This window comes from Labeo rohita, chromosome 2 (genome assembly GCF_022985175.1).
Source record: "Labeo rohita strain BAU-BD-2019 chromosome 2, IGBB_LRoh.1.0, whole genome shotgun sequence".
NCBI lineage: Eukaryota > Metazoa > Chordata > Actinopteri > Cypriniformes > Cyprinidae > Labeo > Labeo rohita.
In genome coordinates, this window is record NC_066870.1 from 2,801,531 (window position 1) to 2,828,555 (window position 27,025).

At 35.4% G+C, this 27,025-nt stretch overlaps 2 protein-coding genes across 3 annotated transcripts; one reads left to right on the plus strand and one right to left on the minus strand.

Moving 5' to 3' along the window:
* The first annotated feature begins 481 nt into the window (after positions 1–481).
* On the plus strand, positions 482–17,671 carry si:ch73-140j24.4 (microtubule-associated protein 1B). Of its 2 annotated transcripts, none has more exons than XM_051138799.1 (9): positions 482–905; positions 1,276–1,327; positions 4,815–4,976; positions 8,573–8,764; positions 9,144–9,395; positions 9,479–9,565; positions 9,835–9,937; positions 10,018–10,062; positions 11,986–17,671. In XM_051138799.1, the coding sequence occupies exons 1-9, from the start codon at positions 838–840 to the stop codon at positions 14,301–14,303; spliced, it is 3,279 nt and encodes a 1,092-aa protein (XP_050994756.1). In that variant the 5' UTR covers positions 482–837; the 3' UTR covers positions 14,304–17,671. The 2 variants fall into 2 exon arrangements, with proteins under 2 accessions (XP_050994756.1, XP_050994766.1); XM_051138809.1 differs by having other exon boundaries at positions 485–905; positions 8,573–8,758.
* On the minus strand, positions 17,671–26,613 carry rpe65a (retinoid isomerohydrolase RPE65 a). The gene is made up of 14 exons (XM_051138821.1): positions 26,565–26,613; positions 26,295–26,377; positions 24,556–24,706; positions 23,260–23,367; positions 23,010–23,151; positions 22,772–22,919; positions 22,580–22,661; positions 21,318–21,450; positions 21,024–21,163; positions 18,783–18,912; positions 18,580–18,694; positions 18,379–18,473; positions 18,191–18,302; positions 17,671–17,975 (listed from the first exon to the last, which is right to left on the minus strand). The coding sequence occupies exons 1-14, from the start codon at positions 26,573–26,575 to the stop codon at positions 17,830–17,832; spliced, it is 1,596 nt and encodes a 531-aa protein (XP_050994778.1). The 5' UTR covers positions 26,576–26,613; the 3' UTR covers positions 17,671–17,829.
* Between the last annotated feature and the right edge of the window lie 412 nt (positions 26,614–27,025).

Here is a 27,025-nt window from a genome sequence, read left to right on the forward strand (position 1 = left end):
TGCTAGTGTTTTGGGTATTTTAGACAAAACTTACTGCATTTTTACATTTTCAAAAAACTTTATTCTGTATTATTTATAAGCTTGGGGACTAAAAAATGTCTTCACAATGTCAAAATATACTACCATCCTCGGGTGGACATTTGGTCCCCATAACGTAGGCGATACCAGGACCTCATAAACACATGCAACCTGTACACCCTTTTGAGCTTATACTTTACTGGTTTGTTTTAAAAGTGTTTACATGGATGTAGTTTCAGTTCTACAAAACAAGTTGTGACATGACACCAACAATGAAGAGATTAATGATGCCTTCAGGTTCAGAAAGACACACCTCAGTGCTCTCACATATCCAAAGAGCGACTTCCAGTGGTGAGCAAATAAACTGTGCTGAAGAAACGTTATACAGTAAATCCCCTCCAGGCGCTCGTACAGTGCAGTTCACACAATTAGTCAGGCTGTGTCTCATTAACTCGGTGTATTAAACTTACACTAAACGTGTTTTTGGGCAGCTGGGAATAAAGTTTGCATCTTTCCGCGTATGCCTACAGTATGATGTTGCTGAGTGTACAGGGACAGACCACTGGCGGTGTGTTGAGCTGGTTTCTTCCTCACGTACCGTGGGGCCGGTTCTGGTTTGGTCGCGTGTCGTGCAGTGTCCGTGATCACGTGACTGCCGCCGCAGCCGAAGGAGAGCGGAGAGCGCTTCAAGGAGAACGCCTCATTCGCGCATCTTTATTTGACAGCATGCAATTCATAAAAAGTGGAAAAAATGATTTTGAACGCTGAGTGTTAACGCGCTCGTGTGACGTGTGTTGTGCTGCGGATGATGTGTCACGCATGAATATGCTGCGCTTTATTCTGGACTGCCTGCGGCCGGCACGAACGCGCGCTGCAGCCGCTACAAGGTACGCAAATGCGCGCATCTTAATCTTTATGCATAAAAAGTAGCAGCATGCCTTCAAATGCGATTTCACCGACATCCCTCAAAAACCATTATCACCTTTCACGTCGAGGTTATTTTTGCACTGAAATAATGCCATGATGTTTGCATGTACTGTAGAGGTGTGATTCATCATCCTTACATCATCTGACACATGGGTTGCATAATTAAAGTGTACACATTTCTGCGGTAATCTTCTGTTTGCATGCGCGTAAATGAGAGAATCATGCTGAAATCTTGCAGAAGTATTGGCATTTCGGGTTGCTTCATTATTTGAGATACTGATGTAGTAGAGTCTATGTGATATATTTTCTTTACGTTTTATACTGTTTCAGGGACACGGAGCTTGAGGCTCAGGTCAACACTTCACATGATCATGAAATCAAGGTACTGTTATTTTCTACGCTTGTTGTTGTTCATATGCACAGGGACTGGCAGCCTAAAGCCGCACCGATATTATTTATTGCAGTCAAGCCAGAACGGCGTGTTCTCTTGAAAATCGTGCGTCTAACTGTATCGTAAAATATTTTTTATATATTTATGGTAGGAAATGTAAAAAATATATATATAGATTCATTGGACATAATCTTTACTTAATATCCTAATGATTTTTGGTATAAAAGAAAAATACATACAATGTATTTTTCTTTTATACCAAAAATCATTAGGATATTAAGTAAAGATTATGTCCAATGAATATATATATATTTTTTACATTTCCTACCATAAATATATAAAAAATATTTTTTTTATTAGTAATATTCATTGCTAAGAACTTCATTTGGACAACCTTAAGGTTAATTTTCTCAATATTTAGTTTTTTTGTTGTTGCACCCTCACATTCCAGATTTTCAAATAGTTGTTTCTCAGCCAAACATTGTCATATCCTAACAAACCACACATCAATGAAAAGCTTGTTTATGTAAGATTGCATTTTGACTTCCAGGTAAAATCACAACAACAGCCTGCAGTGATTTAAATAATTTACCTAAAATAATATTTCTTAATGTCAGTTAATATTTGTTCAAAATACACATTTTGCAAAGGTTGTCAAATAAAATTTTGATAAATAAATAGTTTATGTAGCATTCTTTCAAAAACACAGATGTTACATTAAATGTTTTGTTGCCACAACTGTCATTATAATATAAATACATTTCCAAAAAATACAAAATAAACAAAACAAAGATTCTGAAAGCTTTTTTACAATGCCTAACAGACATTCCTTATTTTAATATGACATTACAGTGCTAACACTAAATACAAAACAAAACTATGGTTTTATTATAAATATGATGAATATCTCTAAGGCGTACACCCATTATCTCAACATGGCACAGTCCTTAATAAGGTTAGATGCCATATTGAATTTAACACGGATCAAAACAAGGCTGTGAGGGACAATGACACCCACCGTTTAAAAGGTATAGATCTTACGTACAGTCACCACTTTCAAAACTATTTCTTGGAGTTTTTGTCTACTGAAAGTCTTTCAGAAAGATGCCTCGTCAGCTGAACATGGTATTAATCCACTGAATGCACTGTATTTCTAACCTTCACACTTCTGTCAAAAATTAAATATGCAGTCGCACTGACGATGGTCTTTTGACCATTTGAACAGAACCTTGCTGTCAGCCAGATATATATTTATTGTCTTGTCAATTATTCTAACAAGCTACTGAGTTCAGACGGGGACATTCAGCCTTAACATCAAGGGTGCTTTTTGCCCCAAATACCATAATCTTATAGTTAAGAATTGTAGATTTAATTTCTTTGAACAAAACAGAAAATCATTAACAAGAAGTTTAAAAAAAATTATAATTTTATTGATTTCATATAATTATCTATATAAATCTATAACATTTCTCAGTTACGCTGGTTCTGGAAGGGTTTTTTTTTTTTTTGAAGGTCTTTGCTAAAGCATTATAAGCAATGAACCAACCCAGCCAGATACAAGGAGAATTACAATGTTACAAACTTTGATTTGAAGCAAAAAAGTAAATGAAAATCAGACAAAAAGACAAAGCTACAAGACTTTACCTTACATTAGTTTGCATTGAAGAGCAAAACATTAATCTATTGGCAGTTTATATTTACCACAGACCTTGTTTTAACGTCAGAACCTGGAAGACCAAACCCACCCATTAATTGGGATTTTCCAATTAAGGGGTGAATTAGTCTTCCAGGTTTTAACGTCAGGCCTGCAGCGCTCTATACTTAACTGTGCAAAGTTTACATTTTGACAGAGTTAATCAGGACGCCTAAATGTAAACAAACATCTCCTGTGACCCGAGACTTATGATTACAAATGATTTTCTTCTGCATACAAATGATGAAAATCCAGTGGGTGCTCTGCTGTTTATTTCTAGTCATTAGTGATAGGAATTTGGGCGCCCTGTCATGCTTTTGTGTAAACTAATGATGGGTCATTCATTCAGTCTATCACAAGACAGATGAAGGAAAGACTCCAGAATGTGAACTAATTATTCGTGCTTCTTCAGCTGCATTATAATGATTTTCTAATCTGGAGTGACTGAATATTGTGACTGTAATTGTGTATGGTGAATTTGGCTTTTGAAAGAGTAACTTTTTAACTTTAAAATGACTTGAATAAAGATTCATTTATTTTAATAAACAAGATAAAGTGAGAGTCGGTAAAATGATCCAATCCTCTTATGACTACAATAAATGGTTAAACTTACATGAATAATAACATCTCTTATAAATGTGAAACATAACTGAATTTGCAATTGTTTTGGAGCTTCATGAAAGTGCTTCAAATGCACCCATCACTCCCTAATGGTGTGGTTTGTTTTGTTTGATTGTTGGCAGTAAAAGCCCATTTTTCTCCCCGTCACTGTCTGAAGCCCTGAACCTTAAAATGTTTTTATGCCATACACGTCACTGCTCCAAAATGAGCTTTTCAATAAAGAAATACAACATTATATCATAGAATTTGATAGAGGTTAAACCTGTGTGTATGTGTTTACACTAATTTTGCATATATGCTAATAATGCATATAAAGTATTTTTCTAAAATTCTGTTTAAATACACCGTTCAAAATTTTGGGATCAGTCTTTTATGCTCATCAAGGCTTGAGTTTATTTGATCCAAAATACAGAAAAAAATAGTAATATTGTGAAATATTAATACAATTTAAAAAAAAAGGTTTTCTATTGTAATATGCTTAAAAATGTCATTTATTCCTGTGATGTAAAGATGAATTTTCAGCATCATTACTCCAGTCTTCAGTGTCACATGATCCTTCAGAAATCATTCTAATATGCTTCTTTATTATCAGTTGTGCCGCATAACAGTTTTTTTTTTTTTTTTGGAACCTGTGATCCTTTTTTCAGTATTCTTTGATGAATAAATAGAACAGCATTTATTAAAAAATAGTAATCTTCTTCAACAACATAAGTGCTTACTATCACTTTTTATCAATTTAACACATCCTTTTTAAATAAACGTATTCATTTATTTCAAAAACAAAAAAAAAAGAAAGAATAAAATTATTAACCCCACATTTTTGAACAGTTGCTGTTCTTTTTTAACTTTTTAATTATCAAAGAATTCTGAAAAAAAAAGAAAGAAAAAAAATCACAGGTTCCCAAACATGTTAAGCATCAAAAACTGTTTTGCATTTGTGCATTTGCCAATTTAAGAATTGCATCTCTGTTTAAAAATACTCCAATTGTAATACAAATTCAAATGGGTTGCACGCCAACTCAAACTGGTTTGCACAGCACTTTTCAGCCAGGACTGATGCAAAATATCAGCTTGTTTTGCACAAGACTCTGGGTGCATCCAAGTTTTAGGAACATGTGAGTTTGCAAGGACATCAGGTTAACATACTTATGAACGTATCCTCAGGGTCTGCAGGATGAGGTGCACATGGAACAGGAGACTCTTCAGACAGTCAAGGCTTTGTGCCGTAACACACAGGAGACTGTGGAGATGCTGGAAGAGAGGAAGACGCAGCTGAAAGAAGAATTGAAGATGATCTATAACCTCCAGAAACAGGAGAAAGAAGTGGTAAGCAAATGCTTAAGATGCCAAAGATTTCTGCAACAGGACTTTTGCTGTTATTGCAGGTTAATTAAATGGTGGTACATTGCCAGTGGCAAAGCCTTGAATTTAATGCGGGTTGCTACAGGTTGCCAGCTCTCTTTGGTTGATTGAAAACAAGGCGTGCTGCTGCGTTCTCAATCATCGGCAAAGTCATGCTGGCGGAACGACCAGCCAAAAGAGCACTGCAGCAGTCTAGACTTGAAATGCCAAGAAATTAGTTGAAAGAGCCGCTCAGTCTGTGCCTTTTATGTTAATGTGTCCTCTATTACAGAGATCCAGAGATAATGAATTTAAACAATTAGAGACTGACCGATAATTGATTATACAGTTGATACACTTTTCTAAATGTGGTGGGTCTCTAATTGCTTACAAACAGCATTATAGCACTGTGCTTTATAACAGTACAGATTGTGTCAAAGCGGCTTTACAGTGTTAAACAGAAAAATAGTGTCAGTAATGCAAACTAAATTACATTCTGCTGTAAAACAGCTCTAAAAAGAGGACAATAGTTAAAGAGTCTGCATTTCAAAGTCATTTCATCACTGATTCAGTCATGTCATTGTCCAGCTCAGTTCAGTTCTCTACTAATAGCGTCTGTGCAATGAAGTAGACAATGATGCCAGAAATTAACTGTGCCAGAAATGAACTAAGCAAGCCAAAGGCGACATCTGTGACAGAAATGGAGAAAAAAAAACCTTGGGAGAACCAGGCTCAAACTATTTGGACTCAGTTATTGTTGGAAACACAGAAGTTCTTTATGCTGTGAATCAGCATCAGCCTTTTCTATACTGCATCACTCATTAAAAACCCTAAAAGAAATTAACCATATTTTTACTATAGTAATACATCATAGTATATGTGACTGTATATTGTGTGACTTTTTTGGTGAACCATATTTCTTTGTTGCAGTGTTGTTATTGACTATTGGGTGGCACTATAGGGATGAGTATAAGGGATAAGTAGCAAGTCGGGTAATTAGATATTACTTAAGTGTCTAATTCATTGGCTGGATGCATTGGCAGCAACAAACAGTGATCAATAGTCAGTCTCATGCTCAGCAGGAGAAAAACTGAATCAATGGTATTCCCTCCTTTTCTTTGTTAATATTTGGAGAGCACATCTGTGATTTTTATGCTTTAAAAGTAGAGATGTCAAATGATTAAAATGTTTTATCTAAACAATTACCTAATATGCCAATTGATTAATCAGATTAATCACAAATTAGTCATACATCAATTTGGGCTGAGAAATGATCCTGCGAAAGATAATTTGAAGTCATTATTATGTAAAATGAAAACACACACACACACACACACTGAATAGACATTAAACGTAGGTTAAAACAAGTTTAAAGAAAGAAATATTTTGTGGCAAAAAAACTTGTTACACATACATTTTTTTAATATAAAATGTGGCTATAACACTGTTTTCCAAAGCTGTATTTAACGTGCCGCTTATTTACACAGACTGTGCTTAGGTGGCATTTACACTGACATTAGATTGCGTGAATAATGCCATGACATTAAGTAAGGGATAATGCACATCTAGCCAGTTGTTATCAATAAAGCCCAACAGGCTTATCAGCAGCCCAAAGCCAAGCGTAGGGCTGTTCTATAAGACTGAAAGGATTTATTTTGCGATAACAACCAGCTGGATGTACATTATCCTGTTTATTGCACAGCTGCTTACGTTAATAATTAGACATAAAACATTTATCTGAGTTGAGATATTTCAATGCAAAGCTTCCGTGAAGAAAGCTGTTGCTAGCATGTGGCGAGTTCAAACTAGACAGACATGTAAGGAATACGGTACAGTCATGCCACTTATTACACAACATTTTACCACATAAATAATTATGCCGATAAAAGATATTGATTTGAGATAAAAATGTTTCAAAATCTTACCAGTTTGTTAGTTATCTTATAATCCATTGCCGTGTACAAAACAGTCGTTGCAAAATGGCTGCAGCTGCGTTTGTATGAAGTAAGAGAGCAAGTCCGTGATACCAGGATGACGTAATTAAATAACTGTACTCGTAATATTGAATTGAGTTTTAATATGTTATTCTCCAACCAAACCCAAAACTTCCACAAAGGAAAAATATTCCCAGCAAGTGAACTGCGCTGACTGCAGACAGTTACCAGGATGAGCCTGTGTTTTTAGTTTTTGCCAGTTGTTATCAGGAAATAATATATCTCAATCAGAACTGAGTATTCCACAGAGCTGCGTAATAATGGGTTTTAAATGCGGTTTAATGGGTTTAAATATGAAACTGAATCTGCCAGTAGGTGGCAACAAGTCACTGTCTTAATGAGTGAGTCACTGAATCGCTGACTCAATTGATTCACTTAAAACCATGGATTCATTTATTAATGAAATACCACTGTGTGTTGCACGGAGATGCACGACGGTTCTGCTGTGGCTTTGATTGGAACTATTTTCTTTGGCAAAATCGAGCAAAAACAGACAATACTGACAATATTGAGTCCAAAATGTTACACAATATTAACTTAGATGAATGAGTATCACATTTGCAATCGTGCAGATATTCAGGAGAGAGAACTTGCGCTCGTATAATGTTGCTAAAGTATATAATTTGATATTAAATATAAAACAAAAACACATAAAGGGGCTTTTTTGCCTTTATATCTTGAATTTTAGGAGTATAAAACTGCATTCTATAGGCTTCATTATCTATTTGCCAGTTGTCCTGCATCATGTTCATCATAAAGCAACTGTATGCACTGTAAGATAATTGCCAGGTGAAAGAGCTTTATGTCTTGAGTAGTATGTGTGGAAGCTGACACATATTCCCCAGATTGCTATTAGTCAGCATTTAAATTACTTCTCAGGTTGGAAGTAGATGAGAGCTGCAGTTGCTTGGTCTTTGAAGCTGAAGAAAGTATTGACAGAGTCGTAAAAGAAAGGAGATACTGTCTTTTGAACAGATTAACAATATTGTTGTATCTACTGCAGATGCAAAACTAAAGGAGTTTAAAGCTTCCCTGGATACTGGACTGTAGAGGATCAGTCTGTGGCTCAGATTGCCATGATTTCTTTCAATCAGCAGCTCAGAGAGGAAACTAATAGTTGCATTCAAAGTTGTGGAGTCAAAAGCATAATATTGTCTACACTTTCGATCCTATATTAGATAATGGACTGCTGGGAAGAAGCACACAGTTAATATTGTTATTTTTTGTAGGTTAGGCTCAGTGTTGCGTTAATGCATTGCAAGTAATGTGACTTTTTTAGGGAGTAATGCAATATTGTAATGCATTACTCTTAAAAGTAACTTTCCACAACACTGGTTAGGTTTAGGGTTTGATGTAGTGTTTTCTATTGGACCCTCAACATAATATGTACATGCAAACAGTAATAGCCTTGTACTGTATGTTAGTATTTAAATTGGGATACAAATACCATCTGCCACTAATTACATAATGTTTGAGGTATAAATTGTATATATATATCACTATGTGCATCAGTGTGCAAAAAGCATATAGCATAATGTTTGTGTGATGCCATCTGTGTGTGTATCTGAAGTACATGTTCCTGTGCAGTTGCAGTCACTGCAGGAGGAGCAGCAGGAGCTGGAGCAGACGGTGCAGCAATATGATATGGAGCTGTGTGCCGCGGCTGAAGATCTCCTGCAGCTCCAGCGGGAAGTGGCTTACGCCAAAGCACATGCAGAAAGCCTGCATCTACGGATCACTCCGCTGCAGGACTTATTCGAGGAGATTATACAGGTCACAGTTCAGTCACCTTCGTCTTTTTCTCCTTGCATATTTTTGGTAGCAGTTCTCCCAAAATGTTTTGTAATATTTGTGGTCCTGTGAGAATGTAAGAGTAATTAATTATCCTGAATGAACCCTATGTGTAGCTCATAATGTGCTCTAGAGATCAGTTTTTGTTCCAAAAATACATTATAAATACATCAATTATAAATACATCAAAGTAATCGCTCAGAGAAATAAGAAATTAAAAATGGTCAACTTCTGTTTGATCACTTGTAATTGATTAACTCATCATTGATATCGCTCATGATTCTCCATGTGCAGTTTCTTGTTTAAACTGTTTAAATGTAATGTGATTTATTTTTATTATTTTTTTTTTTTCCCCTTTTTTGACTAGGTTAAAAAGAAGCTGGCTGAGCTGGTTGCTGGACTCATAGCCGGTGAAAGTTCAATGAATGAGATGACAGAAGATCCTTGTGCAGTTTTGGAGCAGGAGTTGGAAGCAAGCATGGATGTTGTAGAAAGCGAGTGTAATCATGTCTACATTGAGAAGAATACATCCAAACCAGAAGGAGAGGAAGTGAACGATGTTGAGCAGGAGAACACTGTAGAAGAGCTTCATAAAATGCAGTATTCAATGGAGAACTTGGTATGTCCATTAGCATTCATATGAATGTGTCATTGGCTGCTAGTTGCTAGTTTGTTGAGCTCATGATGTGTTATTGATTACAGAAGAGCAGTGGCTCATCGTCTTTCACTGAGATCACACTGACAGAGGTCAAAGAAGAGGATGTTATGTTCAGATCAACCACTCCACAGGTAGGACACACATACACAGTGTTACTATGTGACTGAGAATGTATCTGTTGTTATGCATTTGACTGCCTAGGGAGTGCATTGCTTGCTTAATTTAGTTTATTGCTTGTTTAATCAAACTGCAGTATGAATATGCACAAATTAAAGGAAAACAAGATTAAGTCAAAAAAACTGTAGTAGCTATAAATCCACACTAAAAACAAACTTTGAATACTTTCATAATTAAATCAATTGTAATAGCTTAATAGCTTATGTTTTCTTTCTTCAAACAGTCTGACTCTTCTGACATAGAGAAGGAAGACTTTGAGATTATTCAACCTTGTCAGGTGACAAACAGACAGTTCGACTTCTTCCATCCAAACCCCTTCACTGATGGTGAGTGACTGTTATGGCATGATTGTGTTTGGATTATACATTTACATGTGACTCATCTTATTTTTTTCACTAATTTTCAGGTGATGTATTTGGAGATGACCATTTTCCAAAAGTTGATGTGACAGGTTGGTAACTTTCTGTTTAAAACCTTAACCTATTTTGCCTGTAATAGTGTAAAAAACATTCTTGAAACTTACATTTTCTTTTTTTTTCCAAAGTGCACTATAACCAAAAAACATCAGTGTTGGTGAATCTTACTAGCTTTCGGTGCTCCCAGTTACTAATATAGTTACACTACAGTCAGGGTTTGAAATTAACCTTTTCTCTCACCAGCCAATTTGGCTACAAAATGTTTAAGCTACCGGCCATTCATAACTTAATAATACATAACAAAAAACAAAAACAACAACAAAAAAGGCCATGGGCATTTACACACCTACAAATTGAATAGATGTTATGAGATTAATGGTTTAAATATAAAAACTGGCATATAGAAATATGAAATGATAGAGACAAATAGAATACTTTTACATGCTTGTAAATATGAAACTAAAATTAGGCCTAACAGTAAACAAGTTAATAAGCGAGTCATTGAGTCATTTATTTAGTCGATTCTTTCAAAACGAATGATTCATTCAGGAACAAATTAAGAAACAGTTTTTATGAATGTATCAGGGAATCATTGACTCACCGGATTTGTTCAAAAAGCCAAATCATTTGGTTATGGAAACAGCTGTGTGTTGCTGCAGAGACGTACGACATGGCTTTGTTTAGAACCATTTTCTTTAGCGAAATAGAGCAAAAAAAGACAATATTGTCTCTACAGTTTATATCACTCAATATTTATTTTTTGTTCATTGAACTGTTGCCCTAACATGAAAAAAAGTCTGCTACAGACCATGCCAACCAAACCTTTCATATACTCTCTCTAAAAATCTCTGCATGTGTCTGTCCTAGGAAGACTGCATATACTTCCATGATTAAATATATTTGTTGCTCTACAGTGGTTGTCAGGAGTGAATGACAATGTAGGTAGACACCAGTGTTGGGAATTAGTTACAGATGCTAGTTACTTCTCACAAGTAGTAACTGAGTTACATCATTATAAAAGTAACTAATTACCAGGGAAAGTAACTATTGTGTTGCCTTTTTTAAAAAATGTTTAAATATATCAAACTATTAAATATGTTAAATGAATCAAATTTAAATTAAACGAATTGCATTTTTAGTTTACTCACCAGACTAATATTAAATATCTGATATACTATATATTTCTGAAAGTACATTTAGCATTAGTTAGTCAAGCATTATAATATTACATTATAACAATTTATCATTAAAATTAAAATTTTGCAATTAGAACTTAGGTAATTAGAATAACCGTGTATGAATGCATATTTGTCATGTTGGCTGAATTTAGGACTGGTGGTGGTGCTTAAGATATTGTTTGTAATTTAGTGTTTCTATAAAAAAAGGGGGGAAAACACTAAAAATTATACTGATAAGATAACAAAACTACTATGAATTCTATGAATTCTTAATAACAATATAAAATGCCCTAAGGATTAATGAGATGCAGGGTTCATGAATATTAATCATGTTGTCTGTCATTGAACTGATTTGCTGAAATCAGAACAGGGACGATAAAAGGTGAGCGCCAGCCAGTGAGACTGCCATTTGCACATTAGTTCTGCCTACTACCGGAGAAACCGCCAGTTCTGGAAAGCTGAAGAACTCCAAAGGAACTTATTTTGAGAAGAAAATACAACAAAGAATATTGTTTACATGTAGCGTGTCAGTTCTGCATGGTATAAGACTGCAAGTTAACTAAACTTATTTTAGTTGACTGAACTTAGGCAGCAGGGTAACAAATTATTTCAACAAATTGTGTTTTTTATTTTTTACAGTGTAGCTGCTGATAAATGCATATAAGTTTGTAGCACTGCTACCTTTGGTTAGCCATACCCAACACATGCATTCGATACAGTGGAAAAGAGTGAGTCAATCTATTGTAAAACAGTTACTAATGTGTTGCTGTTTTCTCTCAGAGCAATTACCCAGGGACCCATTTAAAGGCACAGACCCATTTGCCTCTGATGCTCTCTTGGTCAACATGCCAGAAGAAGAGCACTATCAGGATGAACTCATCCCTGCGGAGGACAGTCTTCCAGAAGCTATACACTACCCTCGTCAATCCGTCGTTAAAGACTACGGTACCTTTAACACTCCCGTCAACATGCCGCCAGATGCTGATTGCACACAGTCCACTGGAAAGCGTGATAGTGGTGTGTCCATGTCCAATGAAAGTAGGAGTCTCAAATCAGGCAGCGATGTAGATTATGAGTTTGATGCGAATGACACACAAGACCAAAATTGTGATGACATGCTACCAGATCAATCAAACGAAGCTGCCAGCCCTCAGTTCAATGAAGAGTGTGTCCACGATTCAGACTCGAGTCACAGTTCTACAGTGTTTAATTCCATCGATGCTGATTCCAATGTATTCGCTGAAGAGGAGGAGGACAGGGTTGACATTCAGGCTGGATCTGGTTTAAGAGTGAACTCACTGTGTGGTCTACAGAGCATCATTGCAGGCTCCTACACTGGGTTTCCTCTGAGTCCATGTGATCCACTTCCAGGCGAGTTCCAGAAAACCTTTGAACAACATATTATCGCTTCTGAACAAAATGCCGCCAATGACAAAGAACTCGAAAAAACTGAGAGTTCGTCGCCAGATAATAGTCCAGGTCCTCTGGGTGAACAGTTGCATGATAAAAATAGTAATCCCTCCAGCTCTCCTTGCGTTTCTCCTTCTCAACCTTCTGCTTTAGACGTGTACGACTATAAATATGGAGATATGTTCTTCTTCACTGTGAGATTAGATCCCGGTAGCCCTGAACTACACAATCAAAGTCCAGTTTGTCCTGAGCCAAATGATGCAAAGAAAGATGAGTCCAGTGATGCCTCTTTGAGCCCTGAATTCAATAACGTAGATGAACTTGAATGTGCCAGTCCAAAGCCTGAAGACACAGAACAACACAGCCACATCACCAACGACCTGAACGAGATTGCGACAAACATTGACTCTCCCAAACATGATGAAATATTAGTACCTGATTCTGAAAAGGTGGTTTTGCAAATTCCAAGTGTCACATTTGAGGATTCAAATGCTTGCCAAAGTGTGCTTGATTCAGAATGGAAAGACCAATGGATGGCAATTCAAGATGTAGCCGAACCTGTTCCTGATCCATTCATCCATGACACAGAAAGCAACCCACCAAATTCTACAACTCAAGACCTCTTTTGTCTTTTCAGTGACACAGAAACATCAACTACTGACCAGTTTTATCCTAATGAGCAGCTCAGCCCTGAATCTGGCAGTTCCCAACACAAACCTTCTTGCTCTGAAGGCTCAGCCATGAGTAAACTTGAACTCCAGTATTTTGACCCATTTTGTCCCATACCTACTGAGCCGGTCAAAGGTGTATCTGAATTAGAAGAATTGAATACTGTTAACACATTTTGTCATGAAGCTCCAAGACTAGATTCTGGTTATCATGAAGTTGGTACTCCAACCCCTTTTAGTCCAGAACCTGCTGACAGAACCAAGTGCAGCATTGATCTTCAAGGCCCAGGTCTAGAAACCAGGAAGCAGAGCAACTCTGAAATCCACGTCCCTGATCCATTTAGTCCCGAATCAGTCGATACAGGGATATTTGACTCGGAAACAGAAAACTGTGAGTCTGGTTATATGATAACTACTTGCCAGCTCTTAAGTCCTCAACCAGTTTGCACAGATTTAAACAATCTGGAGGAGAAGCAGATATCCTGCGACGTGCTAAGTGATCATCTCAGTGGGTCCGAACATGATGATTCCTACCCCTTTGGTTCTTGCCCATCTAATGAAGAGAGCTACGCTTATAGTAGTGGAGAAAAACTTATTGAACCAATCCGGGAAGTATCTGATGCTTTTGGAGAATCCAAACCGAGCTCTATAGTGTCAGATGCTAGTGATTCTTCTCAAGTATTCCACTCTGTGTGGGGAAACTCTGAGATGAGCTTTCCCAACCCCGAAGTGCTCGACCCAATGAAAAACAACGTTTTTGATTTTGACACAACAGATTTTGGCTTATTTGAACCCAACGTAAGCCAGGAAGCTGAAGAGGATACACATTGTGCTGGAAAAGTAGTGAAAAATGCTGACCTTGCTGAAATTGACTATTTCTGCTCTGAGCTCAGTAAGATGGTATCCTCAAGTTCATCTGATTCTGTTCAACAGAGTGTCGCTGAGATGTTATTCGGCTCTGAACCCAACACCACAAGCTTTTACCCCTGGGATTTCGAAAAGCCGCAACACAGTTGTTAGTGTTCACACCCCATGTGCTTTAATCTCATTAAATCACAGTTGCATTTTCATCTGACTTTATGGGGGAAAAAATAAGAAAAAAAGAGAGCATTAACTGTCTAAGTGTAAACGTTTGTAAATGTCAAAGTGTCTAAACTACATGTGACTCACTTTTGTAGCTGCATTTCTAACAGTTAGTTATGTAGCGTTTCCTTTATTTTATTTATTTATTTTCAAATGTCAGTTATAACCAAATACTAACTGCTGATATGTAGCATAATAAATATGTAACATTTTAAACTTCCTCTGCTGGACTTTGGAGTTATGTCCATTCAACATGAATGCTGAGATTATTTTCAGTAAATGCATTTGGAAGAAATGTGATTACAATGCAGTGCATGTATCTTATGTGTGTGTACAGATAAGTAACATTTATCAACAAAATAATTATTTTAGTAAATGGACAGATGTGGAACAAAACAAGACTTCCAAGTTATTTATTTATATTTTATTTATTATTAGTCTTGTGTATTTTAGTTACTTTATGTGCAAATTTCACTGAGATTTTATTTGTATGTTGTGCTCAAGCAACTGCACCTTAAGATGATTTTCCCCAAAACACATGAAGAAACATTGCTGCATGACTGACATTAAAAATCACTTATTACTTCAAAATTATTACAGTAATACTACCTCAAAGCAGTTTCATCATGTCAGGTAGAACACAGAGGTCAGGGAACTGTTCTGTCAAATGAAGTCCAGGCCATACATTTACCATTTACGGTGTGATAAACAGAGACATTACCATGGCTAAATTAGTTAATGCTAATCTGAAAAGGTCATCTATCAGTTTAGTCATACAGTAACAATATTTTATCAAAACAACTAAAGAAGGAGCGCACAAACTGAACTTTAGCTTACCTGTCGAGAAGAAAAATTTGTCGTATCGATTAAAACCACAACATTCTATCAAATTTCTCCATGTTCACTGTAAAAAAGTTCTCACCAGTTTCAACTTAAAAACCTAAGTTCAGCCTTAATATTTTAAGATAAATCAACTTAAGAACTCATTACAATAAAATGAGTTAAAATTACTCATAATTTTAAGTTGATTTAGCTTATGAGTTGAAATGACTTGCATTTTTAAGTTGATTTATCTTAAAAATTTTAAGGCAGCTGCTGAAAGTTTTTAATTTCAAACTGGTGAAAACTGTCAGTGTTTATCCTTGATTTACCCCATTGTCTGCATTTAAATGTCTGTCATCTGAGAAAACCTTTTCAGGTCTTTAAGTTTCTACTATCAAACTGAAAAGTTGATTTAGGTGTTTTGATTAGGTGACATACAAAATGGGTACTTCAGTTTCAGGATTGGTAGTCATTATTGCAGAAAACAAAGCAGATATACTGTAGAAGATGAATCAGTGGCTGTATATGACATGATATTGAAACATGTTGCAGTGTTTGCTACTGACTTAAATGATAGTTAAAAACACTAAACTAAAAGAAAAATCAATTTAATGTTATGGTGGTTAAACCAAAAGTATGTTTACATGTCATCATAATAATAATGTGACTGTCTGTTACAAATGTGATCATGTTACAAGTGTTTGGAGTCTGAAAAATGTATACCTTGCATACGAAATGGTACCAAGGTAATAAAAACAAATTGTGGCCTCATTTTCATCTCCAGTTATATACGCAGCTTGCACACATTGGACATGAAAGAATGTGGTTGACACCTAGGTTGAGTTTACAAAACAGAATAAATAAATTACATAATTCAAGAGGGATGTAAAGGCTTGCATGCTTCAGATAATGAAAGGTAACAGGTAAATGAATACAACAGCACAGGTGAAAATATATACCCTTAGAAGAAGCCAGAGCTAAAGATGTCTGCAGTACAGGCCTGGCAGAGCATAAAACTCTGGTTGAAGTCCATGGGTTCAAGCAGTCATTGCATGCTAAGAAAATGGAACAAAGTACTCACTTAATTTACTATTACTCACTTAATTGTTTCTGTTAAATGGAGAGACCAAAATGTATGAAAATTCCTCTTAATAAAATCTGAAAATGTAAATTTGTAACTAGTCGATTATTTTCTCAAATCTAAATGTGTTGTAAAATAGTTGGATTTAGATTTTAGGTAATAATGCTGTAAATAATGTTCAAGCTCTTGCAGGACTGATCATTTTGCTTTATAACAGAGCCCTGCATGGGCCTTAAATATAAGCCCTAGCCCGGCCCTTGTCCAACAGTTTATCAGAATCCCCCCCCCTTCTCCCAAAACAGCTTATACTACTGTTTCAGCTGTTAAAATAGTTCAGTTTTGTATGTAATGGCAAAGTGTCTATATTTTGTTTGGTTTTTTTGTTAAGTTAATTTAGAAAAACACTTGAAGCATTTTTTGTTCGTTAAATGTAAGTTTTTGTTTTTTAAAGTAACGACCAAACGGCCAGTGGAAGACTGATAATAATCTGTTAGATCAATTTTGCCTTCTTAAATCATCACGACTACAACAGTTCAGGTCTAAAACAATGTTAGTTCAAACGTTAGATAAATGTGCGCTATTAGGCGCATCTCCAATCATTTGCAGGACATGGAGGCGCCAGCGCCATCACTATCATTATTTAATTGGAAACACTTTAAAATATTCCGTTATTTTTGCCCATAAAGGTAAGAGTAATACATAATTCAGAACTGTAAAGGGTCTACTTTTATGTGTGTGCACTCACAATAACAATCAAAACGTTGCAGACGGTGCTTTTATAAAATAAAGAAAACAAACATGATGCGCTTTCTGTCATCTCAACAGGAGTGCTTTACAAAAATGAACCGAAACTCAGCGAATGACAGACATGATAAATATATCTATAGAAAGTTTTAAATGATTACTTAAAGAAATAAATCAAAAACAAAGCTCTTTCATTATGTAAGTGAAAGTGAAAGTAAAGCCTTGTGTTGTTTCCACCAGGGTGGATTTTTTTTTCTGTCATCATAATTGGTGGATGCCTAAAATAAAATAAAAAAAAAATGGAGAAGCCTAAAACAGACCCGAAGCCCGTCCCGCGTCAGAACTATGATGTGAAAACTGGCGTAAAAAGTTGGGGCCCGTCGGGCTCTGGCTGAAATGTAGGGCTCTACTTCACAAGACCTCAATATAACATCAGGAGCCTCGGCCATGAGTATTATTTTTGTCTTGCCTGTAAATGAATGTTTTTGACTCTCAAAGTGTTGACTTGCATTTTATAAATCACCAAGGACCAAGGTTTCAGTAAAACGTCTTTACTGTTCTACTGAAGAAAACAATTCACCTGCATCTTGGGTGGCATAAGGGTGAGTAAATTAACAGCAAACTTTCATTTTTGGGTGCTCTATTTTTTTTTTTTTAAGCTAATACAGTGGCAAAATAATTTATGCATTTGGAACAAACTAAATTAGAATTGTGCAATACCATAGTTTTATTATTATTACTTTACAGTGTCATGGTGTATACAGTAACAGTGTTTATCAGTGTTTCAGGACTCTATGTTCAGTAGTTCCAGCCGCTCTACGGCTTATACATTCCATGGAAGGTGACTGGAGATATGATGTCAACTTCTGCTCTTGCAACCTCAGACAGGTCCTTGGCATTCAGGATCAGGCAGAACGTAGGTCTCTGGGCTCCAGGTGACACCACAATTGTCATTATGATGCCTGTTAAGTGAAGCATTACCAAATACCATTACACTTTATTTAGATAGTCCATTAAAGACATTAAGCTATATGTAACTTTGCAACTACATGTCAACTAACTCTCATTAGAGTATTAATAGACTGTCAGGTTAGGGTTAGTAGAATAAGGTGACATGTTACCTGAAATACAAGCTAAACAACACATAATATTTCTGAATATGGCTAGGATCACCCACCATCATCCTCATCCACTCCATCAGGGTTCTGCACAAACAGCGGTTCTGAAGGGTACGAGTCCGGCTCCTGCCAAACCCAGGTCTCCTTAGTCTTCACATTCAGCTTGCAAATCTATGAATCATCAAAAACAGACTTAAAAAAGCATTCTTCAACACTTATGAAATACTGACCAGCTGATTATTCATACCCTGTCAGGGATAAAGTGGTTGAGGCCCAGTGCATAGGCGTATGTGTAATTCTTTCCATTGTTCATTTTGTAGTTGATCTGAGGAAACTCGAAAGCTTTGGGATTTGAAACATATGATAAACGTCACCGTTGAGACCTTTTATGTTTCAATGACCAAAAGTTGTCATTACACAGAAAAGTATATATATAAAGTTGTCATACCTTGACGTGGACCAGAGAAAAGCACCTCAGGTTCAAGCCAAATGGTCCCATCAGTCCGCATTGTAGCTGTGGCGGTGGTGTACGGCAGAGAGACCAGATTTTTGCCCTGCTCCTCCTAGAAGAAATTAGTGTTAATGATCAACTTTGAAGCATCAGAATTCTCCTCAGATAAAAATATAAACATTAAGCATTTTTTAATTTACCCTGTAGGGATCCAGAGGAAGGACGTATCGCCTGACTTCTGGCTGAGGGGCAATCATGGCATTTCTTTTCACCTCTTCCCAGTTGGCACGGAGGTTTGCCAGCCACAGATAGTTGTAGACAAATTCAAAGCTGAAGAGGAAAAATAATTCCTTACTAAAAAAAAAATGAAGCTTAACTGAAACCACTTGTTACATGTGAATGAAAATAGTGCTGATAAATAAAAATAAATGTGCAAACACATGCTTATTAAATGTTTGTAATACAAATAATCAGAAATTACAGTGGCTAACTGGCTTTGAAACTTGAACCTTAAAGCAATTGAATGCAAGTTTTTAACCTTTAACCTAAAATATCAGTTCCAAAATCATTTTGATGGTACACTGACTTCTAATAAGCTGTATGGCTTTTTTTCTTTTCCACCAGAATGAATATAAGAACTTTTACAACAAAACAATTACATTTGCAGAAAGCATATTTTGTGCTCATAACAAGCTTAAAATGTCAAGTAATAAGCCTAAATAGGACTAGTGGAGATCCATTTCCAGAAGCATAAACATAAAATACATTTGAGAAGTTGTAATTACTGTATTCTCACAGTTTTTGAAAATAACACTGATAAATAGAGTTGAGTCAGAAATTTGGAAAACATATTTGTTAAATATATATTTTTATTTTGCAGATGTCTTCATATTGATTTTGTATGCATTTTTGTGAAGTCATCATTTTGTTATACTGTAATACTGTTTTGATCTGTTTGCTATTTGCTTAAGTTACTATTTACTATTTTTCATATTGTGATTTTTGGAGAATTGTATTAAAACTATGTTCAGCTTGACCGCAAACAGCATTATAATTATTACTTATAATATTAGTAAATGGAACCCACAAGAATGAAAAACAAAACAAAAATATACGGTCCTCGGTTTCACAATAAGGTAATCACAATGAGATTTTAATTATATATTGACCACTGAACTAGAAAATATTCCTGGTTTCCATTTCAGAATTCTCGTCACCTTATGCTATCTACTGTAATAACAACAATGAAATTTAGCGCTTTGAGGCATTTAAGCACACATGTGAAAAAAGACATCACACATTATACATTTCAACATTTGTTTTGATAATTATTGACCTAAAGAGTCCAGAGAATTGTACTGCAGTGATTTTTTTCCCAGTTTGAGCAAAATTGGATTAGTTCACAAAAGTAAAAGGACTAGTTCACAAAAGTAGGTTTTTTACATCTTCTCAATCATTTAACAAATGGCCAATTTCTTTCAAATTTTTCACAGACCTTTAGGGTCGTGAGTCAAACAGGTCCACTAAGTTTCGTTCCAGTTGGCCTCTGTTAACTTTGTCTAATAGGTGCTTAAAATTCATTGGCCTATGGTGGCCATGTTTTTTTGAGATATGCAAATGTCCTTATAGACACTTGTGGCTTTTTGGACCAAGACCGTGTGTACCGATTTTCATGTTGATAGAACAAACGGTTGCGTAGTTATGGCAGTTTTTATGTTTTTTACCCCCTTATAGCGCCACCAATTGTCTTTTTTCCATGTCACCTCAGATTGAGCTCTTAATAGGCATTGTAAGTTTGGCAAAGATACCTTAATCTGTTCAAAAGTTATAGCCATTTTAGTAAAGGCAGCATTGCCCCTTTCTAACGTTTTGGTGTCCCTTTGTGATGAACTTTGAGTCGAAAGTTCAACTTTTTTGATAATTATTAATATTCACTTTCCAGAGGAACTTCCTGCACTTGTTTGGTTCTGATTGGGCAGAAAACCTAGGACTAATTTGCAAAAGTAGTTTTTTCAAAAAATGCAAAATACCCGAAAATTGTAATCATTCTGTCTGGCGTAACAAGGATTCCGACAACATAAGACACTTGAGTCTGCGATAAACGGTTTAGGAGTTATGACTGATTTTGTACTTTTGATCGCTGTAGCGCCCCCGTGAGGCTGATTGGGGCGAGGCTTGGTGATGTTGTAGGTGGTGTGAGTACTACCATCCCTCCAAGTTTCAAGTGTCTATGACTTACGGTTTGGTCTGCACGATCAGTTTTACGTGACAATTGCTGATCCTTGGCCAGTCTAACAATTACAAAAGGGTTTCAGCGCTATATGCTTGAACCCCTAATTACACTCGCTTAACTGTAGGGGGCTTCAAAGTAAAACAAATAATAATAATAATTAAATTAAAGAAAAACTGTTGCTTTAATGTAAGTAAATTGTTGCACTTACCCTTTCCAAGCACACAGGTCAACAACAATGAAGCCCGAGTCCTCATAGCAGTTGATGTGATGGAAAAGACCCATCGCAGCGGTCCTGAATTTATAGTCAATGTATTCTCCTGGATGCTTCCTCGCAATGTGTATCCAAGTCTGTATAAAGGAACACAACACATCTTAGGGTCAAAAGCCATTTAAAGTTGTGTCATACTGGCAGACAGCATTCACTGTACTATTCATGAAACATTAGCGGCATCAGAGTCATCCAACTCATGCACTGTCAAGTGATGAAGAAACAGTAACATACGCCTTTCTCCTCATCAGATTCAAAGCAGTCCATGTAGTTGGATCCTCGAATACTCCAGGCGCTCAGGAATTTCAAAAGGTCGATTTTTATTGGTGTCTCAACGAAGACAAAGTAGTTTTCTGTCATGCCAAAACTAGGAAGGGAAAGACATATTAAGGAAACTGTTGATTAGAATGAATTTATTAATCATTCTGTCACTGGCTCTAAATATTGCATATACTGCATTCAAGCAATAAAACACAGACGTTTAATCAACATAAAGATATTAAGTAACTTCTGTTTTTAAACACTATATTTCCAACATTCTTTCTGTGCCAATGGAAAAAGTTCCAAATGAAGCAACATACATTAGTGTGTAATTGCATGCTTATTTTGTAATAATGACCAGATGATTATCCCATATTTATATGACTGACACAGTAATGTTTCATTGGCTAAAGTATTTAAACACTATTATTGTTAATATTTCCAACAGCAAAAACATAAAATAACATTTTAAAGGTTATGATTGCTGTATACTGACAGTTTGTGGACATGAAAATGTTTAATACAGTTAGAAAATGAAAAAAAAAACAAAACAAAAAAAAACTGTTAAATAGTTTCATTTCACATATATGCCTTTTATTTTTTTTGTGTTTTTGTGAAGTAATAAGTTTGTTATAATATTGTTTTGATCTTCTTTATTATAATAGTAGTACTATTTTTCCATTTTTTCATATTGTGATTTCTGGTGAATTGTAAGAAATCTAGGTTCAGTTTAAACAAACTGTATATATAATAATAATAATAATAATAGAATTATAAAAAGAATCAGAAATAGGCTATATTCCAAATAAAATAAAATAAAATAAAATAATTTTCTCTGTATTGTGATCGTTGTTTATTAGCTGAAAATATAATCTCTTACTTATATAATCTACACAATATTTTTTTTGGCAAAAGTACTGTATCTACATTTTATGTTAACATTATTATTATTAACTGTAATACATTTGAAATACAACAAAATAATTAATTCTAAACATTTTTACCTACAGCGTTTACAATCAGTGAACCAATGCATTGATCATTAATTTGACTCTATAATGATTATTACACTATAAAAAGGCACTGCTAATTAATTTCTTTAAGAATGTAAAAGAAACATCAAGCAATTTGCATTGAAGCATTGAATTAACCATGAAATTTTGAAGTAGACAGACTGAAATAGTATTTTTTTGTTGTTGTTGTTGTTGTTTCCCCCTCAGTTTAGCTGTGCTTACCTGTGCACATAGGATGGCTTGAACCTTTCAGCACTTGGGAACTGCACAACCACCTTGGATTTCTCAATGGGGTCTGATTTGTCTGAAAAAAGTTTGTTTCCATTTAACCAGATGAGTGTAGTGAGCATCTAACCAAAGCATCATTTAACCAACATTATTTAACTCTTAATCATTGGCTGTAAGAACACTTACCTTTTTGTTTTGGTGGGATTCGGACAATATTGTAGGCCAGCGAGGCTCCCTTCCCCATGCAGTTTCCAATGTTGTAGACTGTACCGTCTTTCTCGATGTGCGGATGGGCCGTTACTCCATTTATATTCACATAGTCACACAGGTCAACCTTTTGGAACGATTAAGTAATATTTCTTAAATGCTGAAAAGGACTACGGAATATTTAAATCAATGCACAATAAATCACAATTTGTCTCACCTTTTTCAAGGTTTCCAGAGTTTCCACATTGACTTTGGTGATGTAATTAGTCTCAGTGACAGCATAAAAATCCTCTCCAATAGGATAAACGTTCACCAGGCAGTTGTCTGTCACCTCAACGCCTTTGAAATACGAGAAGAACCTGCCAAAAATGAACAAAACGTAAAAATGCTGACACACCAAACCTGTATGCATTATGGCCTGCATGTTAAAGGTTTCAATTCTGTGAATTAGAGAAATTCAGTCAAACCTGGAGAAGATGTTCTTGCAGGGATCTGGATAAGCACAGGTGCCAAACTCAGTAATTACAACACGTTTCTCTGTCATAGCACGAACGTAAGCATCTGTTTTGACAAACCTGTCGGAAAAATGCCACAAAGAACAGGATTAATATAGTAGTAGTTTATTTTTGGAACAAATTTTTACGATGTAATAAAATAGCTAAAACTGAAACAAAATTAATGCAAATTAGAGGGCTGTCACAATTCCTTGATTAAATTTGAGTACTCGAGAAAAAAAAAAAAAAAAAAAAAAAAAACGACTGCATTTTGCCCATCTCAATTAACCAGCAAAATGCTGGAAGTGGCACATTTCTTGGATCCATGGATCCAGCATCCATGAAACACATTATTAGACCATTAAATATTATTATGAAAATCTAAATAAAGCATAGTGCTATTGTGAAATCACAAAGGATGTGGTTCATTTAAATAAATATATGCGCTGCGAGTTTAACATGCTTTTTTTATTTACATGCATTTAGGTTATGTTTACTAATAAGAGCGGCTCTAATGCAGTAAATGCTGCTCCACACAAACAATTATCATTTACATGTGTAATGTTAATCTGTGCAATGTGCACCATTCTATCAGATTTATAAGGCAAATCATTTATGAACCTACACCCACTTTATTTATTATTTACATTATTTCTCTAAATATGTTAACTGTTAATCGCCACTTCGAAATGAAAAATTAAATGTTGTTTATTCAATATTAAACAGGGATTAGATCGTGCTGTAAAGTGTAAAAACGATCATGCTGCCATTGGCTCCCTCTGCAGACTATGCAATACATAATGTACATAAGTTATGATTATACATGATTATTACATTATGTATGTTAACTGTTTTGTTCAATAAAACCATATGATTACTTGCTTTTGATGTTTTATTAAACAATTATTATTGCCTCATTCCTATTATATATGTTTTAACATATAGGTCTATCTTCATTTACCACAAAAAAAAAAAAGAAATAGAAAAAGATCAGACTACTCGATTAATCATCAGAATAATTATAACAGCCCTAAAAAAACTATAAAACATTAAAAACTACAAAAAATGAAACTATATGAATAACTTTACAACAAAACTACTAAAAATAACAAAAAGACAAAACAACAAAATAAAACTTTGACTAAAAAAAAAAAAAATGAAATGATGTAAATTATACTAAAATATAACTGATAAGTTTTGTATTATTTTCTTTTCAAGTGTTAACTGGAGAAGGAATCAATACAATAATGTAAAGATTATTTGACTTACTTGCGGAAATACGTGACCTGTCCATTGCTGAAATCAAACTTGTGCATGAGGGCCTGGCCATCGAAAAGATGGTAAAAGGGCTCTGCTCCGACCTCAAACAAACCGGGACCCAGACGGAGCAGACTGCCTTTTATAAATGAGGGAATGCGACCTAGAAAATGCACATTAGGCACAAGTGATTAACCACACACAGGGGAATCTGAGAAAAAAACAAAAAACAAAAAAAACAAACAAAAAAACAACAACAAAAAAAAAAAAAAAAAAAAAAAAAAAACAGAAAAAAAGCACAATGCAAGGACGTAACACACATATGTTGATATGTTTCCATACTCTGATCTTAAAGTTACTACATACTACATTTTATATTATATTACTATTTGACTATATAGTATATTATAACATAATATAATATAATATTGAGGGTAAAAATCTAAAATTTAAATTCGCCTGCAACATTTCAATCAAGAAATGTTTTTTTGTCAGGTTAAACAAGCATATCATCTTTTCCTCCTAAAGCTTTTTAGGACCTTGGTCCCACACCTTGGTCAACTTCACAAGGTGGTCAACTTCAAATTCCTTTCAACATTCCAGGTCCAAAACCCTCAAATTCAAGGACTTAATGTTGGGACAAATTTCAAGTGAGGATGTGTTGGGGGTATTTGAGAGAGGTTAAAAAGCCCCCAAAGTACCTCATATCAAAACTCAAAATATTCCATTTCCATAACTAATATGTATATATAGTCACCCTTGTGCAGACTGATCATAAACACAGCTAAAAGGCTTCCTACCAGTGGCCATCACAAAACTTAATATCTTGCACAGTTTTATCACAGGTAGAATGCAAAATGTTTCAATACAAGCATTTCAGTCAAGTGTAATTTATGCAATATGTCAAACATTTAACCCACAGCAGAAAATCAGCCCTTCGCAACAGTTTAAAATCAAACCAAATCTGTGCAAAAAATGCAGATTTGGCAACCCTGCATTCAACACAAGCTGCAGGAATCAGATTTAACTGATCATGGGTCAAGACGAGTAAGAAGAGATGACTGACAAATCATGCTGGAGGATTTGCTGCTCAGCAGTGCGTGTGATCGCGAAATTGAAAGTGAAAGGGAATAGCTGCTCATTCAAAAGAGATTTAAATACTTTGCATACAATAATTATACTCAATGTTAGAATGATTCCGAGCAGGCGGTATTGACCCAAAATTCAGTGGGAGCGGGATCAATAAAACTGTCCAAAATAATGGATTGTTTAATACAAAAACGCACACAACGAATGGCAACTGTAGAAAGCAAAATCCGAATCCCAGACACTTCGGGTGATTTAGAAATCCTGGCCGGACGCATTTTTTTTAAGGTCCAAAAAGAGGAAATGTCCGGGGAAAAGAGTGTAAAGAGTGAAAGTATGGTCACCCTTACTAACGTAAATAAAGCAAGCTAGTATGCATATGGTATTAAGTGTTGGCGAAATAACATTAATAACACAATAATGGATTTTTTTTTCCAGAAAACTTAAAAGCACTTTCAAGGACCTGTTTCTATGTATGCTCATTTTCAAAAACTTTTTTTCAGAATCACAAACTTTCAAGGATTTCAAGGACCCGTGGGAACCCTGTTTATAGGAGGCATTTGAGTAATGGATCTTAAAATACACTTACAAAGGAATGTAATTTTTTCCAGAATATTTGAAATCAATAAATATGGCAAAAAGTAATGAAAAAAAGAGGAAAATACCAGTGACGGTTGCTGGAAGAGGTTCATTTAGCTCCTCCACAGTCTCAAAGATTTTCTTATAGCCTCCAGCAGGATGCTCAAAACTGAAAAGTGAAGTGAAGTAAATCTTTTATTTAATAAAAAAAAAAATACAAAGCGTGGAAAATCTCAGAATAAATGCACAGATTCTGCCAATTTACAACATCACTACATAAATGTTTTCCAGTGACAGCATAAATCCAAAAACTTGTGATATACAGTACAGGAAAAAATAAAACGAAGGTCTCTTACCGGCTAACCATGATTGCTGCTGGGACAGTCGCGTCTGTGACTCGGCTTGTTCTTGCTGGTTTGTCAGCAGAGACTTGAGTTTATGGGTTTTTATACTCTATCCTCTTACACAGGTTTACTCTGACCAACTCTGACCCCTTACAGCCAATGGCAGCATTTACTAAACAACAAGCCCATTGTACAAGAGACTGAGATGCCATTACAATGGCCATTCCTTCAAATAGGATTTGAGATTTTCACGCAGCTGAAAGCTGTGATGCAATCAGGTGTACAAAATGTGATTGTACGACGTAAGAAACAGGGTTGAAGTCAGCTGATAAAACCCCAAACAAAGACTTCATTCAGCAAATAGTAACATTGAAATTCACACACGTGTTGCTGAGGTTTTGAATATTTCCACATGGCTTTTAAAGCATTCAAGAGAGTTAAAAAAATAAAAAAAAAATAAATATATAATGTAA

Coding starts and splice junctions, on each gene's coding strand:
- si:ch73-140j24.4 (XM_051138799.1), top strand. CDS start 838: ATGAATATGCTGCGCTTTATTCTGGACTGCCTGCGGCCGGCACGAACG. Junction 1,328..4,814: donor CACATGATCATGAAATCAAG/GTACTGTTATTT, acceptor ACGTATCCTCAG/GGTCTGCAGGATGAGGTGCA. Junction 9,938..10,017: donor TCCAAACCCCTTCACTGATG/GTGAGTGACTGT, acceptor ACTAATTTTCAG/GTGATGTATTTGGAGATGAC.
- rpe65a (XM_051138821.1), bottom strand. Junction 24,707..26,294: donor TCTTCCAGCAACCGTCACTG/GTATTTTCCTCT, acceptor TGCATTTTCTAG/GTCGCATTCCCTCATTTATA. Junction 17,976..18,190: donor TGGAGTGGATGAGGATGATG/GTGGGTGATCCT, acceptor TTCACTTAACAG/GCATCATAATGACAATTGTG.